Source organism: Stegostoma tigrinum, chromosome 9 (genome assembly GCF_030684315.1).
Source record: "Stegostoma tigrinum isolate sSteTig4 chromosome 9, sSteTig4.hap1, whole genome shotgun sequence".
Taxonomy (NCBI): domain Eukaryota; kingdom Metazoa; phylum Chordata; class Chondrichthyes; order Orectolobiformes; family Stegostomatidae; genus Stegostoma; species Stegostoma tigrinum.
In genome coordinates, this window is record NC_081362.1 from 52,362,840 (window position 1) to 52,380,803 (window position 17,964).

The window sequence follows — 17,964 nt, forward strand, 5'->3', positions numbered from 1 at the left end:
GTGTGCAAATGGAAGCCGGTGACCTTGATAGTTTGTGTGACTTGTGTCTAAGCTTTAACAATATGTTTCTGAGGAGGTATTCAAATAAATTAATTTTCTGTCTAGTATTTTGGAAGAAATAAATTCTAACTGGCAAACATATTTTAAGGAAAATACTAAGAGAAACGATTTTCAATTATATTGAAAAGTATTTCTCAAAGAAGTTTGATATAGGGATTTAGCTTTGAACATATATGAGCTGACAAATTGTTTATTTCCAAATATTTCATCGTTAAACATATCCATTGTTATTTATTGCTGGGAATGTTTTAACAGAAAATCACAAAGGCTGGCAGAATTTCTATTAATACAATTTTGTTTTGTAGGTGTTGTGATTACAACTTTTTTTAAAGGGTTTTATTTGTTTGTTAAGTTTGCTTCAGTACAATTTGATTATACTTACTGCAAGGCAGCTTTCTGCTGACAGCAATATGCTGAAATTTAATTTTAGGGAGTTTTTCATTTAAGTTTCGTAGAGAAACTGGGCAAGCCACAAAGCCAATTGATAAAGAGTTACAGCTTTTTGTTGCTCAGTGGCTTGCCGATGTGATATAGTCATTGATTTTTATCTGAATAATACCTTTCTATATATAGTTTGGAAAGGTTAAACTACCTAACATAGCACTATGAAGAGATCAATATCTCTGACAGTGTCATCAATAAGAATGAGCAAGGGGAGAGGACGAAGAAATGAGTATCTCATCCTTTACCATTAATAAGACTCATTCTGGTGACTTATAAGTCACTGGTTACTGTCCAAAGCTGTTAATCAATGAAGATGGACTTCTAGCAAAGGAAGTAGCCTTTTATAGTGCAGTCCTGTTTTGTTGCAGTTGAATGCTGCTAATTTGTCAAGCATCACCTAGTGACCTCTCAAGAATGATTGAGAAAATCTTTTGAATAACAGTCTACATGGGTGAGAGGTCAATAATGAAGAGGCATCATTAAAAATAAAACAAGTTTAGTGAGAATTGCTTATACTGTCATCAGTAGATTATGAGGAGGTGACATTCAACTTAGTACATTGCCATAGATGAGCGATGTCCATAATTATTGAGGCCTTCTCCAGTTGCCATTTTTTACTGTAGAAGAATCAGTTCTGCAAAGGGAAGACAGAGAATAATTAGTAAGTGATGAAAAACCCAAAGCTGCTTACTATCACAGCCAGTAATCATTCGTAGTGTAGCCGCTGCCAAGAACCTGATTTGCTAGGTTGTGGGTTGAGCAGTATTCAGAAGTAAATTACGTATGACTGAATCTCCTTATGCCCATTTTTGCAGAAATATGCATAATGAGGTCCATTTTCTTCGACCAACACTGTGGAGTCCCAGAGGTGCCTAATTTCTCATTAAGATACACTTTTTACTTTTCTCTTTCAATCTGTACTGAATGACTTCTCATCCTTGGTGATATCAGCCACAACCACAAGACATCTTGCTTTCCCTCTTGAGCTTTATCACCTGCCTACCTCTCAATTTTCTACATTACAGTGACAATGGTTACACTTCGAGTGTTTGAGTTGCTACAATCCCCTTTGGTATATCCCGAGGCTGTGAATGGTGCTATAAAAATGCAAACCAATGTATCTCTTGTTTTCTTCTTTTATAAACTCTCTCTCCATTTTCTGTAAATACTCAGAGTCATTAGTTCAAATTTATTATCTCAAATGCACAGTAGGCAGCACTCCCAACTCTGAGTCAGAAGTTTCTAGGTTCAAGTCACACTCCAAGAGCTCAGCATTAAAAGTAAGGATGACACTATATGCAGCAATGATGGTTTGCTGTATTGTTAGAGTTGCTATATCTTGGACGAAATGTCAAATTGAGGCCCCACCTGTTATTTGCAGTGGTCATAAAAGGTTCAATAGCACAACCTCAAAGAAGAACATTACTCTTTGTACGAATACACATCCCCAAACAACATCACTGAATCAAAATATGTGGCCATTTTCATAACACTATTTTGTGGAAGCTTGCTGTTTACAAATCAACTGCTGTGTTTCCTAAATTTCGGTAGTGACTGTACTTCAGGAAAAGCACTTCACTTTATGTAAAATCCTTTGCAATATTCAGTGATCATGAGAAGTGTTTGTCATGCCCAGTAAAACATAGCAAATTTGTAACTTTAAGCATGGACTGTATTCATTGTAAGGTTTCCTGGAACTGCCTTTTTAAATACTGAAATCAGACAGTGAAAGCCTGCTTGTATGGCTGTTCATTGTCAAGTGACTTCTATAATTTCTGCATGAACTCAGAACTATCTCAGATCTCTAGAACGTTACTATTTGAATGAACATGGGTGAAGTGAGTATTTCAAAGACAAATTTTGATTTTTCAATACTATTCTCAGTTAGTATCCAAACTTGAAGAGGACGACTTCTTCATATTCTTTGAGAAATTGCAGATGAGGTAAAGTGGTCTGAAGAATTTTGAATTCTCCTAATACAGGGTCAACTAACAGGAAGAACCCATTGGATTTATTCCATGTTGCCTGAAGAGAACTCCTCAAATTATGAATGATTAAACAATTTTACACATTCATGATTATAGTTGGTCCAGGATCACACCATCTGAGATTTGGCAGGTTTTGCAGAAATGTGTGATCAAACTTTTGTCAAATTCAAAAGGTTAAGCAACCCTCACTAAACTGCCAGGCATGATCATCCAAAATGAACATAATTAGAAAAGGATTGAGAGAAGTAATAACATTAGGACAGTTCAAAAACTGCCTCCTGTACAGCTTTGTAAAGTAACAAGGTGCCTCAAAAACCAGAGAAGCAACGATCCCAGCGGGTAACTGTAAACTACTTCAGAGACCCCTCAGTTAACATAGACTAGGATGCGGTAGCAAATAAGAGGACCTGCAATTGATACCGTGCCTGCAACTGTGATAATAACTGTGCTAAATGTAGCAGGGTGAAGCCAGGTAGCCTACCAGGACTTACTGCACAAAGGAAAAACAACTTCTTTGTATCTCAGGCACTAGGAAAAATGATAATCAAGGATACTGGAACCTTCAAACATGACTAGTGTTGAAAGGTGAAGAAGCACAACCTGAATGCGCTACAATGATCACAGTACTGATGAAAGGCCCTACCTGAAAAGTACTTTAAAAGGTACCCTTAATTAAATTTACCTGCAAAATAAGTTGGTAGTGATGGGCAAACTGTTGCAGGAGTTCAACCTATTGCCAGGCAATGACAGTAGGTTTTAGGACTTTTGTCCTGCGGATCCAAAGTCGTCTACAGAGACCGGGAAACTGAGGAGAACCAACAAGTGATTTTAAAAATCCCGAGAATCCTAGAGGGAATAAAGTGACTCAAGAAGATGAGAAAAGCTTTGGAAATAGTTTGATTAAAAAAAAGGCCCAAGACATGTTCAAAAAGACAATCAGCCAGGAAAGAGATTGCAGGAATTGAAGAGAATCAATCCGAAAAAGGTTAGCAGAGACCGTTTTCAGAAATTTAAATAGTGACAAGAAAGTTTGCTGCAAAGGCAAGGGAATTGTGAAGGTGACACCCCACCTTGTCGAAGTGCCGGACGGGAGTGAAACGGAAGCATGGGACAGTCATTTGCAGACAGTTGTGTTCCAGAGAACGTGGGACAAATTGGAGAGAAATCAATCTCCAAAATAAGGTGAAAGGAAATATGATATACTGCAAGATGAATAGCATTTGTGAAAACCACAATTGAAATACAAATGCAGTCTATGTGGAATTGTCCACTAAAGCAGCAAAAGATCTAACTAAACCGAGCCATTCTGTTTCAAAATCCTCTGAAGGCTCGGAACGGACAGAAGACTTTGCCACAAAAGTGTTTGAGATGATCAGAAGCCAAGCTAGCTAGAAAGAATGTGAATTCAAACATCAGATTTAAATAAATGGTTCTTCCTGAGTGCTTCAATTGCAAACATAAGGATTGTAATATGGAGCTGATCTTGGATCAAAAAAGTTTCAAAAGGATTACAATGAACTGGATATTCATAGTGGTGCAAAATTAGGAAGAATATAACTGATTGCAATTTTACTGGGATTAAAGGAGAAAAGTTAGAACATCCACTTTTATTTACCCAATGCCTTCTTGCTTGAGTTGCAAATAAATGTATATTCTTTGAGGGAAGAATCCTGCTTGGCTGTAATGCTTTCACAGAAAGTAACAACTTCTGATGGATTGAGTTGGGGTACTTGAAAGCACTCAGGCCCTTTGTAAATTACATCATCAACAAACTTCCCATCAAAGCCCCTTAGTATTACAAGTGAGTTTCAAATAAGCTAAATAGGGAAATATTTCTGTCTTATTATGCTCTGATGTCGAATATTGCCAAATCTGTGCATTGATTAACATTGTATGGGGAGAATCATATGTCCAATGAGACATTTTTGCTTTGACATTTTGTTCTGTTTAAATTATGGATTTAAAATGAATTTAGTTACACCAGTATAATACCACCGTGTCCATTTCCCTCCCTGTGTGATGCTCGTGGTTCTGCTTTAAGCCAAAATTTTTGCCGCACTTTAATATAACCATGATACCACAGCTCATTTGAAGGGGATTTGTGTTCTGTTGCTCTTTACTTATCATAAAAATGATCAATAAATTAACCAATAGTAAGCAGCATGATCGTGAAAGGTAATGATACAGAGCTAGACATAAATATTTGAGTTCATATCACTTTGTCTGAAGTAATGTATCCTAGCACCCCACTGTGATGGCTACTTGTGCGAAAAGTAGTGCATGAGAATGCACAACTGTCTAGTAATGCTAGGAAAACATATTTCACAGGGATGAAATATGTATTGTTTATGGATTTGACACACCCATTTTGACTGAAAATCAGAAATTTAATTTGACAATGAAAAGTTTAATCCAATATCAGCTACCAAAATGTTGATTAACATATGGTATTCCATTGGTGGGTAGTTTATTCTTATTTTCAGACATCTAAGACTAGATTTTGTCATGGAGATTGGCTAAGAAGTGGATTCCCCAGCAAATTAGCAACTGTGCCTTTATTAGATTTGAGAGACATATCGAGTCAAGTGCCCCAAGGGTAAAACCTAGGGTCTAAATTATTTGCTAGCTGTATTACTAAGTCGGACAAAGGGCTATATTGTAATGTATGTAAATTTGCTGACAATAGAAAAAATAGTTGAGAGGGTATGATCTAATAGAGAAGACGTAGGAATCAACAATAGGATATAGGTAGTTTGAATGAGTGGGCAAAAACTTGGCAGGCACAGTTTAATGTAAGAAAATATGAGGTCTTGTACTTTAGTAGGAAAACAATAAAGACAGTCTTGTGGGCTCCTTTCAGGAATGAGTAGCTGACTTGTGTGTCATTTTGTCAGTGTGGAGGTCTTTTTCAGCAGGGGCTTCCAGGTCATTATTAGATGCACCGTGGTATGGCGACTCATGAAAACTTCCGCTACTTTTTTTTGTAAAACTACAGGCGACTATAGATAGCTAGATAGCATAGAACAGCTTAGCAATCTTTTTTGTGATGGTATCCAACTGTGAGGCCTTCAACACAGATGCAGCTATTGAAGCACAGAGGGTTGTGGGGTTTACCACAATGACAGGATTTCCCCCGATCCGATACACGCTTGTCTCAGAATGAATCGTCCAGTAACAGGAAAGATCTCCACTTAATAACTGTGCAACTGTTGGCTCCTTCAGGTGCATTCTGGGTTTCCTGGCAGTTGTCATGATACTTTCATCCTCAGGCAGTCTCGTCTGCTACGGCTGTTTATTCCACCATTGCACAAATCCATTGGACAAGGTTAGAATTGCTGGGAAAGTGATGGCTACTAACCCCAGTGGAAAACCCTACAACTGAGGCACAACAGCAAAATGACTGCTGCCATTGCAATACAACCACCACTGTTGAGCAGGCCTTAGCCTCCCACAGGCATGTTTCAGTGCCATCACTGAAGGCATCTCCAAGTGTTTCCAACAATGATTTGCAGCAATCTGCACAAATATGTCCAATTTTGCAAATCTTCAGGAGGTCCATGGAAAGCATAATACCATTTCATTGAAGGATCAGGGTCTTGAGATGGATTGGCCAGAGGTTCAGCAAAGCCACCCAGACATTTAATTCCTGTGGCAGAGGATCCAGAGGCAAATGCCACATCCACTGCTCATGGGGCTTAGTACTCATATTGCAGCAAACCCCTGGCTGCGCACAATGTTACACTGCTACTTTCAAGCCTCGCCAATCAGCCAAACCTGACAGAAGGCTTGAAAATTGCAAAACAAAGTTTTTTTTTAAGTATCAACTACAGCTCCTTTCATTGCAATAAAATGCATACATTGTGCAAAATATTTAAGATTTATACCCACTTGAAATCACCACTTCTCTGCTGTCATGAGATTTTCTATGTTGTGTTTGCAGAACATATTTTGGAGGCAAGATAATAAAATGTGAGGCTGGATGAACACAGCAGGCCAAGCAGCATCTCAGGAGAACAAAAGCTGACGTTTCGGGCCTAGACCCTTCATCAGAGAGGAGGATGGGGGGAGGGAACTGGAATAAATAGGGAGAGAGGGGGATGCGGACCGAAGATGGAGAGTAAAGAAGATAGGTGGAGAGACTATAGGTGGGGAGGTAGGGAGGGGATAGGTACAAGAGAGTTGCAATGGGAGAGAGATTCCCTGAGGTTGGTCCGGAGGGAGGAGGGTAACTTCTTCAGGTTAGGCATCCCTGGAAGAGGCACTCTCTCCACCTATCTTCTTTACTCTCCATCTTCGGTCCGCCTCCCCCTCTCTCCCTATTTATTCCAGTTCCCTCTCCCCATCCCCCTCTCTGATGAAGGGTCTAGGCCCGAAACGTCAGCTTTTGTGCTCCTGAGATGCTGCTTGGCCTGCTGTGTTCATCCAGCCTCACATTTTATTACCTTGGAATTCTCCAGCATCTGCAGTTCCCATTATCTCTGATACTATTTTAACCTCACTGCGAAGCCTCTTCCAGGGATGCCTAACCTGAAGAAGTTACCCTCCTCCCTCCGGACCAACCTCAGGGAATCTCTCTCCCATTGCAAATCTCTTGTAATCTCTTCGGCCTTGAAACTGCTCGACTGACCTATCCCCTCCCTACCTCCCCACCTACACTCTCTCCACCTATCTTCTTTACTCTCCATCTTCGGTCCGCCTCCCCCTCTCTCCCTATTTATTCCAGTTCCCTCTCCCCATCCCCCTCTCTGATGAAGGGTCTAGGCCTGAAACGTCAGCTTTTGTGCTCCTGAGATGCTGCTTGGCCTGCTGTGTTCATCCAGCCTCACATTTTATTATCTTGGAATTCTCCAGCATCTGCAGTTCCCATTATCTCTGATAATATTTTGGAGGCAGGCTGCTTGACACAAGGATAGGTTGGAGGGCAACTTGTGAAGAAGCAATAAAGATAGGTTAATTAATCGTGCCCAAATTGGGCAGATGGAGTCTAGTAGGGGTGAGGAAAATATTAATTTGTCCATGACAGGAAGAGTTGAAAAGCAGTGGACTGTTTAAATAGTGCCAGATTACAAGACTCTGCAGTACAGAGAGATCTAGGTGTCTGGGGACACGAATCTCAAAAAGTAGTGTCCAGGTACAGTAAGTGAATAGGAAGCCAAATCAAATGTTGTTGCTTATTTCAAGGAGAATAGAATATAAAAGTAATCAGTGACCATTAATGAGACAATATCTCAAGTACAATGCACAATTTTTGCGTCACTGTGTAAGAAATTATATAATTGCAATTGAAGCAACTTAGAAAAAAATTGCTGAACAAATTCCTGCGATGAAGGGCTTGTCTCACGAAGAGAGATGGGTCAGTTCGGGACTGTATACATTGCAGTTTCAAGGATTGAGAGGTGATTTTATTGAAACATATATGATCTTGATGGGATTTGATTTCCCTTTTGGGAGAGATTAGAATGAGGGGACAGAGTTTAAAGAATGGAGCCATTCATTTACATAGAGAGAAGAAAAAAAATCTTTTTCTCTCAGAGTTGTTAATCTATGGAATTATCTTTCCTAGACTGAGAATAAGCAGGGTCACCGGAATTTTTAAGGTCAAATTAGATGTTTGATACAGGAGTACAATGGGCAAAATAGGCAAGATAGTGGAGTTGAGGCAATTAGATTAGCTACGTCCTTATTGAATGGGCAGAGTAGGGTCAAGAGACCAAATAAACCATTTCTTCTCCTAAAGTAATTTTTGAATGACAATATGAGGAGAGGGATTTTAAGGCCACCTTCTGAATTTTAAAATGGCAATGTGTAGAATTAATTCAATCATGCAAGGAGAATACTATAGAGCACCTTTTGAAAAGTCCAAATGTTTGAATAATCTTTTTAAAATACTTACAACTGATTCGAGTTCAATTTTGCTTCCTCAAATGCATCATTATCATAGTGCTCAGTGGCAATGTGAGACTATAAGAATATGATGATAAGTATATCCTGGAAAGTACTTTTCACTTGCATTCAGGAATTGGCATTCACATGTATGTGGATGCATCGAGTGAAATCTTTTTATTGTTGTGAATTTAGAGACTGGGGGTTAGGGTATGTATAACAGCTAAAGTCCCTTAAGAAGCCTGGGAAATCCAGTAACTCTATAAAACTTTATTCCCTACTTGTTCACTCAGCTGGATCATACATTGTAATAAAATTGTGCAGCGCTAGTGTACAGGGCATTAGGAATTTGCCTGTTTCTGGTACACATAGCAAATTGCCTTATGCGAGCTTCAGGGGTATCAATGGCTTAGTGGTATTATCATTGGACTGTTAATCCAGAGACCCAGGTAATGTTCTGAGGGCCTGAGTTTGAATCCTGCCAGATGGATGGCGGAATTTGAATTCAATAAAAATCTTGAATTATGAGTCTAATTATGAATCCATTGTTGATTATTGGGAAAACCCTGTCTAGTTCAGTAATGTCCTTTAGGGAAGTTAAACTGACAAGCTTGCCTTGTCCAGACTACATGTGACTCCAGATCGACAACAATGTAGTCGACTCTTAACTGCCCTATGAGCAATAAATGCCGGCCTAACCATCAACACCCTCATCTTGTGAATAAATAATAATTTAAAAATCAACAATGATTTGTGAATGAGATTCTCTCGAACATTTTGAGATTTTAAGAACTCTTCAACTATGAGCATCAACTTTGCCTCTAAATGACTCTGAAGCTCTGGCTGTGGTGGTAGTTATATTTCTCCAATTCTTCTGGGTTGAGCTGAATCACGGATTTCTGCCAAAGGCTTCCGCAGTGGCTGTGGAAATAAGCTAACCCGGAATTCTGTGGTGGAAATCTCTCTCCTGTCCATACACGGCACTCTTTTATTGTCATTGGTTTATTGGATTTTTATGGATTTTGAATAAATTCAAGCATCAAATATCTGTATTGGGTTGCTAACAATTTATTTTCTTCCAAATCCAGGATGTTTAAATACACCAGTCTGAAAATCATTCCAAGTGGAGCATTCTCTGGACTCCGGAACTTAACAACCATGTAGGTAATCAACCATTGTATGCATGTGTTGGCAATTTGTTTGTGACTTTGCCTGCAGAATTTAAACCAAACCACAATACAGGGAAAATATAGTTGGAAAGCCTTTACAAAGCGTAACCAGGGTAGTCCAGGGGCTATCACCATCAGTTATTTTGTTAACTCATGAAAGATAATGGGGTGGCAAAAGAATGTGTAGGGAGGAAGGAAGGTGGGTGTGCTGTCTTTTTTAAGGGTAGCCTTAATGGGAAAGGGGCAACTACCGACAAGAACCGCCCCCAACCTTTTCTACCCACCACTTTATATACGTAAAAATTTGAAACCCACTATCATCCAGTTGTCCGTGCCAACCATATAATTGGATTTAATTGGACTTTTAATTAATTCAATTAACACTTAATTATTTACTTACATAAGGTAGATGAGCTGTCTGTCTCTGTGTTGTAGGAATGAGCTTCGGGTTGGTGGGTAGATGGTAGGCAAGCTTATCTCCCCATATTACATTCTAACCCCCACCCAAAAAACACACTGAGCAAGGGCATAGGATGCCCAGCCCTTGATCCATATTATTGACCTAGTCATTTGTGCACATCACAATGTTTCAACTTCGAAATGTCAAAACAATTGTTGCAAACTGTGAGGGGGTAGTGATAGAATTAAAATTGATGTAGAGTGGCTTATGGAATGAGGCACTCACATAGCAGATTGAATTTAATGAGTAAAGTGTGAAGTGAAGTTTTTTGGCAGTAAGAATGAAGAAAGGTATAGAAAAACAACAGGATACAATTCTTGGCAGGGCAGTTTGAGAATCCGGTGAAGACTGCAGACAGGACCTTGTGTTCTATAAATAAAGTATGAAGACAAGGATGTCATGGCACATGTAATAAAGCCTCAACTGAAGTATTGTGTTCAGCTCTAGATGGGGTTGGAAGGATGTGAAGGCATCATAAAGAGTGGGAAAAAGATTGATAAGAACGATTCCTTGGTTGATGGGTTTCAGTTATGAGAAGAGATTGGAGTACAGTTGTGTCAGTAGCTTGGTGAAATAGGAGCTGTTCTCAGAATAGATCAAAAGAAGATTAAATACAAGTGTTCAGAGGAAGAGTCTATTCAGAGTAGGTAAGAAGAAACTGTCTCCGTATTGAGATGATCAAGAACCACAGGATATTGAAAGCCAATGAGAAAAAAACCAAAGACATCCAGGAAAACAATTACAAATTGAATGGCTAGGATCTGGAAGGCATTGCCTGAGTGTATGGTGGATGTGGATCCAAAAGGGAATTAATAGTTAATTAAACAAAGAAAAGAAATAAAGCTATGAGGAAGGGCTCGGAGAATAGGCCTAGCTAACTTGAACAACAGCAATTGTCTCTCTCTCTAATTTTTCTATGAAACCTGATTGTACTTTATTTCCCCTGAAATTTTCAATGTGATTTTGCTAAGTTTAAAATAATTAATGAAAAGGTAAAATTTAGACAGTTTTTCTAATACTGAAAATTACATGGAGAGTAATACAAGAAACAATATTGAAAATACTTTTCTTAAAGGGATTAGGATAATATTTGAAGAAGATTGTTTCAAAAGAAATGGGAAAGAGCAGGAGAATGTGATCAAGTGGGTATCATAGCAATTTGGCATCGGTGAAATGAGTCATGGTGTGATATTACCTTCTGTAATATATCCTTTGTTTCCATAAAATTTCAATGCAATGCATGTTCTCCATAAATATGGAAAAATGATTTAATGGGTGTAAATTTCCATCTTTAAACCACTGTAACAGCATGAAAGCAACCTGTATTATAATGGTTGGGTTGGTTAACAAGTTCATTTCCAAAGCAATGTTGGCAAATGCTTTACTACACACAGACCTGAAGCCATGCTCATCTTTACTGAAGTCATGGAATCCTAGCTAAACATGATAAACTAAATTTTCTTAAGAGTCATTCTACTGTAATTGAAATGGAAGTAAAATTAAGTAGAGTCTGTCAAAGAAATGAAAACAATGTTGCTAGATTACTATATGGACAATTATTGATAAGTAAATGCACCTCAAGGTAATTGATTGCCATGGAAGCACTTTTGCAAGTATTGAAAGCTTCAGAGCTCATCTAAGGTCATTTAATAATGCAAAAGTTGAAAGTCTGAGATTAGTCCAGGAATTGAGATGAGCCAAATAATTGACAAGGGGAACAATGTTTGAAAATGATATTTCGAAGAATGTGATCAAATATGTGTAAGATATGACCATGGTTCCTCTAATCAGAAAATTTCAACCCTGAAAACATAGGGTCAGAAATGGATTCCATCCCATTTTCCAGTCTTTGAACCAGATATCCCAATATGGTTTGCACTGGAATTTCAAGCCTTCAGTTGATCAGTGAGAGTGAAATTTGACTGTAACTGAGCCACAAATATTTTAATTATCAGGCATAATCTAAGTTGTTTTTGGCAGAATCTGTCTTGTATTGAATTTTTTTATTTGGATTTACACCGTGAGGCCTAATGAGTTCTTGCAATGTATCTTACAAACTTGTCACATTAATTACCTGTCCGCCACAATGTATCGTTCATGTTCAATTTCTGCCCCATCTTACCACACTTCCTTTAGGAACAATCCACCACTCATTGGATATCTGTCAGAACTACTTGCATCTGCTTTGAATCTCTGTGTTGATGCTCAATGTATTTTCACATCATCCAGGAGCAGTTCATTTAGCCTCATGGCATGAATCGAATCAGTACTGACAGCCTACTACATCAGCCACATGCAGGGCAACAATGCTTCCCACGTGGTGTTATGTTCTGCTGAAACCTTTGGCCCTACTCAGTGAAGATCCCTAAAATTTGACTCACTATGCCAGGGAGGTACCACCCTCTGAGAGGAGCAATGCTGTAGGATCACAACATTTAGACAACCTACATGCCTGAGTGCTGGACATTCTGTAGGCCTGTCACCCACGCTATTCCTCTATCACATCTCTGAATGGAGAGTGCTGTAGGCCCCTCCTTCACAAAGTCACTTACTTCGCCAGCTCCAAGTGTTGTCATACCCTTTTCCCTTTCTTTTGCAAACTTTCCATTTCCAGCATGATGGAAAGTGACAGCGAGCACTTATTCTCTAGCGGCTCCCAGCCTCAACCTGACCATGTTGCTCAACCCCAGGTATCTATAATCCCTTTCTAATGGAACATTTTCTCAAGGCCACAGCTTCACACTTCCCATCAGGTCCAGTGTTTCCTGTCTCCAACATGGTGGTGACTTGGAGGAGGTGGGGAGTGGAATCTATCAGGTACAGGTCCAGATTTCTTGTTAAGTTTTCCTGGCATCTTGCTTGTTTGATGAATCTGATATGATCAGAATCCAAATATTAATGTGGTACGTCATCACATTAGCAAAACATTCAATAAACTTTAATCACTGTCAGTTGGCATCTTAATGCTGCCTAGCGAGAATTTTTTAATGCCATGCCATTTGTGAAAAACAAGGAGGAAGATGATCTCAAGATGGACCTTGATGCATATTTGCCAGCAATGAATAGGCAAGGTGGTCTATGGTCAGTCAAGGGGCTGGCCCATTTTCAGTCAGGAAATGTAGTAAGGCGCCTCAAATGAGTGATTTTGTAACATAGAGAGGTGGCTAATAGGTTAGGGTGATGCAGTAAGTAAAAGCCATTGAAGTAGGATGCTGCATGCAATGATGGGTGCTGCCTTCTCCCCACTTTGTAAACAGACTACAACAGGTCGACTTCAGGATTTTCTTGTTTATAAATAAAGAGGTCAAACAGTTTTGCTATTTGCTGAAGTATACAGCAATCAAATACTGTTAACAACATTTTAAAAGTTGAAGGTAGAGACACATACAAAATCACCGATGCAGATCAGTGTTTCCATTTACACCTAAACAGATATTAATATAAAGGAATATAACTCTGTAGGCTGAAGAATTAGAAAGATAATTTAAAAACATCTGCTCACATACTAGGAAGCAAAAATATTGTTGTACTGTAAATTATATATTTTCCTTACAGTTTCCCTTACCTAATGCAGCTACATGAGCAACAAGAAAGGTATTATTGTATAAACGTTTATCTAGGAACACAATCATTCTTCTCTCGTTCTCCATGTAAAATAAAATAGAGCACATTACCATAATCAGAAAAGTAAATATTAACCTGAAAGGGGCAGTATTGACCCCTACAATGTACAGTGGAGGTTGAACAAGTGGAATTCTTTGTTAATTTTATATGATAGTACTATAAGAAAACATTTATAACTACTTGTGTGGAATTTATCAGCTGTTTTGACAGATCCAATGGTTTGTTACATTGCATTGCTCAACATCCTAGGACCAATTGGGCATCTAGAAGGTGAAATAAAATGTTATAGTAAGTCACATGAATGTTTTTTAATATCCTGCCTATTTTAAAATAATTCTACCAATGTTCTTGAGTTTTTCATAATTGATCCCACTCTCTCAATATTTTCTTCCTAAAAAAATGAGTTGATTGTAGATCCAATGTGAAAAAAAATTGCTAAGACCTGTTTTTCAACGTGGTTTCAAACTCTTTGGAGAAATAAAATTTCCAAACATCGTTGCTGTTGAAACAAAATGGTAACTGTTGAAATTGAAATGTAAGCCCTTTAATCATTAGTCATGGTCTTCATCTGTCACTCAGAACAACATCCCTATTAAGTAAAAAGAACAGGCATTTGAAGTTGGTTTCTTGTTAAAAAAAACAACTTTTAAAACCATTGCCTGTGTTGCTTTGAAATCATTTGGGTAAACAAGGCTGTATAAAACATTGCACTGAGGAATGACATCTTTTCACATGTTTCAGCGAACCATATTGATACTTGTTGGTAGTCATCCAAAGTGTATCCATAGGTTCCCATATATACTCAGTAATGGTAACAGAACAGAAGAAAATTATTCAGCCCATTTTGCCTCCATTGGGTCTCTGCTACGAAAATGAATTTAGAACTACTTCCCTTCCTTTTCCAGTAGCTCTGCAAAAATGTACATGTTCACTTAATCATCTAATTCATAGAACCTGTATGGCATGGAAACAGGTCCTTCAAGCCCACACAGACCCTCAGCATCCCACCCAGGCCCATTCCCCTATGACCCACCTAATCTACACATCCCTGAATACTACAGGCAAATTAGCATGACCAATTCACCTAGCCTGCACATCCTTGGACTGTGGGAAGAAACTGGAGCACTTGGAGGAAACCCACACAGACGTAGGGAGAATGTGCAAACTCCACACAGACAGTCACCCGAGGCTGGAATTGAACCTGGGTTCCTGGTATTGTGAGGCAGCAGTGCTAACTACTGAATCATCGTGGAAGGAAAATGCTGACTCTGAAGTCTATTCCACCAGTCACAACATGATATAAAAAAAGTCTTACCTACTTAATATAGCCAATTACATTTAATAAATTATCCATTTTAGATACTGAACCCACCGACATGGTTTCTTAAACAGCAAAACTATTGATTTATTGTAAAGCAGGATATATTCAATTAAGATGCATAACTTATCAACTCAGTTTCAATTATGATAATATTTCTAAATAACCCAATAGACACTCATCAGTTTTAAAAAAACATTCTTGGCAGGGAAATAAACTACATTTAAATTTGGAAAAGTAATTCTTAATTCGTGAAAAAAAAACATTTCCAGATGGCTTTTGGCCCGTCTTCCTGGCATATATAGACAGATGTCACTAGACATGAGTCAGTAGGACTTTTTCCAGAAGCAGTTCGCTCTGAAGATATGGAGAATAGCTGCATCTGATTTTCAGTTCGCATTTAAAGATTTTTCGAAACCAATAGAATACAATGTGTTGGATGACTAATTTTAGCAGGCTACACACTGATCGAACATGAAACAATAATCAAATAGCCCCAGCTCCTGGCAGCCATAAACTCAGATGTGACTTCTATTAAACAGCTGTCTTAGGACATGTGACCACCAGTAATTAACAAAGTGATTTTTAGGAAACTTTTTAAAAAAGTGACCAAAGTGCCCTTTCAGCAACTTTTTATGAAACCCTTGTTCACACCTCAGTCGTTCAAGTGAATTTTTCATACCGCTTTAAATGTGAGCCCTAAGTATTATGGAAAAAGTTTTCATAACATGTTTGAAAGCCACAGTTGAATGTGCTTCCAATTGCACTGTTGCATAGTGCATTCTGGATCCTAAACATTTGTACATTCCATATCCTCATTGCTTCTTTAAATCATCATCTGCTCCCTAATTCTTCCAATGGAAACAGAATCTCCCTGTTTAATCTGCTCAGATCCCTTGTGATTTTAAATACCTCTACCAAATCTTCTATCAGTTTTTCTCAAGAAAATGCCCAAAATCATCCTTGTAACCAAAGTTCGTCACCCTGAAATTTTTACTTGACCTTCTCTGATTCCTTCACAACTTTCCCAATGTGTATTGCCCACAACCTCCACTTGAGGCTGAGCCAGTGTTGTTTACAACTTTAAGCATAACTTCGTTGCTGCTGCACCCCATTTCATTTTTTTTAAATAGAGCCCAGGAGCCCATATGCTTTAATAACAACACTCCAAAACTGCCCTACAAATTTATTGATTTATGTGAATGTATCCCACGTTCCTTTGTTCAAGCACTCCCTTTGGAATTGTACCCTTTATATAATATTGCTTCTCCTTATTCTTCTTATCAAAACTAAACATTTCATATTTTAATGCATGAAAAGTCATCTGCCACTTATTTGCTTATCCCACTAACCTGAAATAATAAGGTTTAAGGTGGGATCAGATTAATGGAAGATGTTATAATGGCCAGGAATTTCCTTGGTAAGATGGACACAGTGATCATTCTTGTGCTGGAGTTACATGTGGAAACGCTATTTATAGCAGCACACCCTGAAAGAATTGCCCGAGAAATTGAATTTTCCGGCAAAGCAATTCCTGCACATCTGTAAGCTTCATAAAAATTCTCCACCTGAACATTTTAGAATCAGAATGGCGCTGATGTAGTTATGTCACACAGTTACTCACAAAAAGTTTGTTCATCAAATGCATATAGTTTCTCAGGAGTTAGACTATTAAATTGACTTCAGACTATTTCACATGCATCCAACTACAACTGGACATGGACTATCATGTAGAAACAAGTCTGTTTTTTGAGGATAATGCGTGGTGTGTGAGAACGAGGGGGATCCTCTTGGGGCGGTTGTGGCGGGGGCGGGGTGTGAGGGATGTGTCGCGGGAAATGCGGGAGACGCGGTCAAGGGCGTTCTCAATCACCGTGGGGGGAAAGTTGCGGTCCTTAAAGAACTTGGACATCTGGGATGTGCGGGAGTGGAATGTCTTATCGTGGGAACAGATGCGGCGGAGGCGGAGGAATTGGGAATAGGGGATGGAATTTTTGCAGGAGGGTGGGTGGGAGGAGGTGTATTCTAGGTAGCTTATTCATTCCAGTTCCCTCCCCCCATCCCCCTCCCTGATGAAGGGTCTAGGCCCGAAACATCAGCTTTTGTGCTCCTGAGATGCTGCTTGGCCTGCTGTGTTCATCCAGCCTCACATTTTATTATCTTGGAATCTCCAGCATCTGCAGTTCCCATTATCTCTGATACTATTTTAACCTCACTGCGAAGCCTCTTCCAGGGATGCCTAACCTGAAGAAGTTACCCTCCTCCCTCCGGACCAACCTCAGGGAATCTCTCTCCCATTGCAACTCTCTTGTAATCTCTTCGGCCTTGAAACTGCTCGACCATGTCCTGAAGCAAACCAGGTACCACAGCCACATCACCTTCCTCAGCACCTGCCTACGGAACCAGATCATCCCCAAGGGACTACAGTCCACATTTCAGCCTTCCCAATTTGGCCCCAACCGTGACCACCTCTACACCCAGAACATTCAGACCCTTCAGAAGCGGTTCTCCCTGCGAGTCCTGAAACAGACACTCGCAGCCATGCGCCGGCACCTCCAGGCACTGCAATCCAGCCTGCCCCAGCTCAGAGCCTCCCTCTCCCAGACCTGCAAAGGACCTCTGCTGTTTTTTATCCTCCGCAGGATCCACAGACTGAACACCCAGTTCCACTCAGCTTTACTGGACACCAAAAATCGTAAGTACAACCAACTCACGGGCCCCTGCCACCCACAAGAGGATTCCTGCGCCTCCCAAATCCCGACTCTGTCCCTGCCCCTCCCCCACCATGCACCCGCCGCCTTTGATCATGAGGACACGGCCGGAGACCCCACCGATGACGTCACATCCGCCTCCGCCGGCCACAGAACTTCCGGAACCGCTGCTGCAGTCACCACCTCCACGTCCAGGTACTACAGCCCACACACCACCCTCACCACAGCTGCTGCCGCCCACCCCGATCCTCCCACCGCCGACGCAACCCCGCCCACGGAACCCCGCCCACGGTCGACGCCGACGGAA

At 39.8% G+C, this 17,964-nt stretch overlaps 1 protein-coding gene across 4 annotated transcripts in view; it reads left to right on the plus strand.

Annotated features, from left to right (window-relative positions):
* LOC125455043 (lutropin-choriogonadotropic hormone receptor-like) overlaps nucleotides 1-17,964 on the plus strand; it is a 179,287-nt gene that overhangs the window by 73,679 nt on the left and 87,644 nt on the right. For all 4 annotated transcript variants that reach the window (XM_048536546.2, XM_048536547.2, XM_048536548.2 and 1 more), the window contains exon 2: nucleotides 9,464-9,535. In XM_048536546.2, coding sequence (XP_048392503.2) covers nucleotides 9,464-9,535 — 72 coding nt within the window. The remainder of the gene's footprint in view (nucleotides 1-9,463; nucleotides 9,536-17,964) is intronic.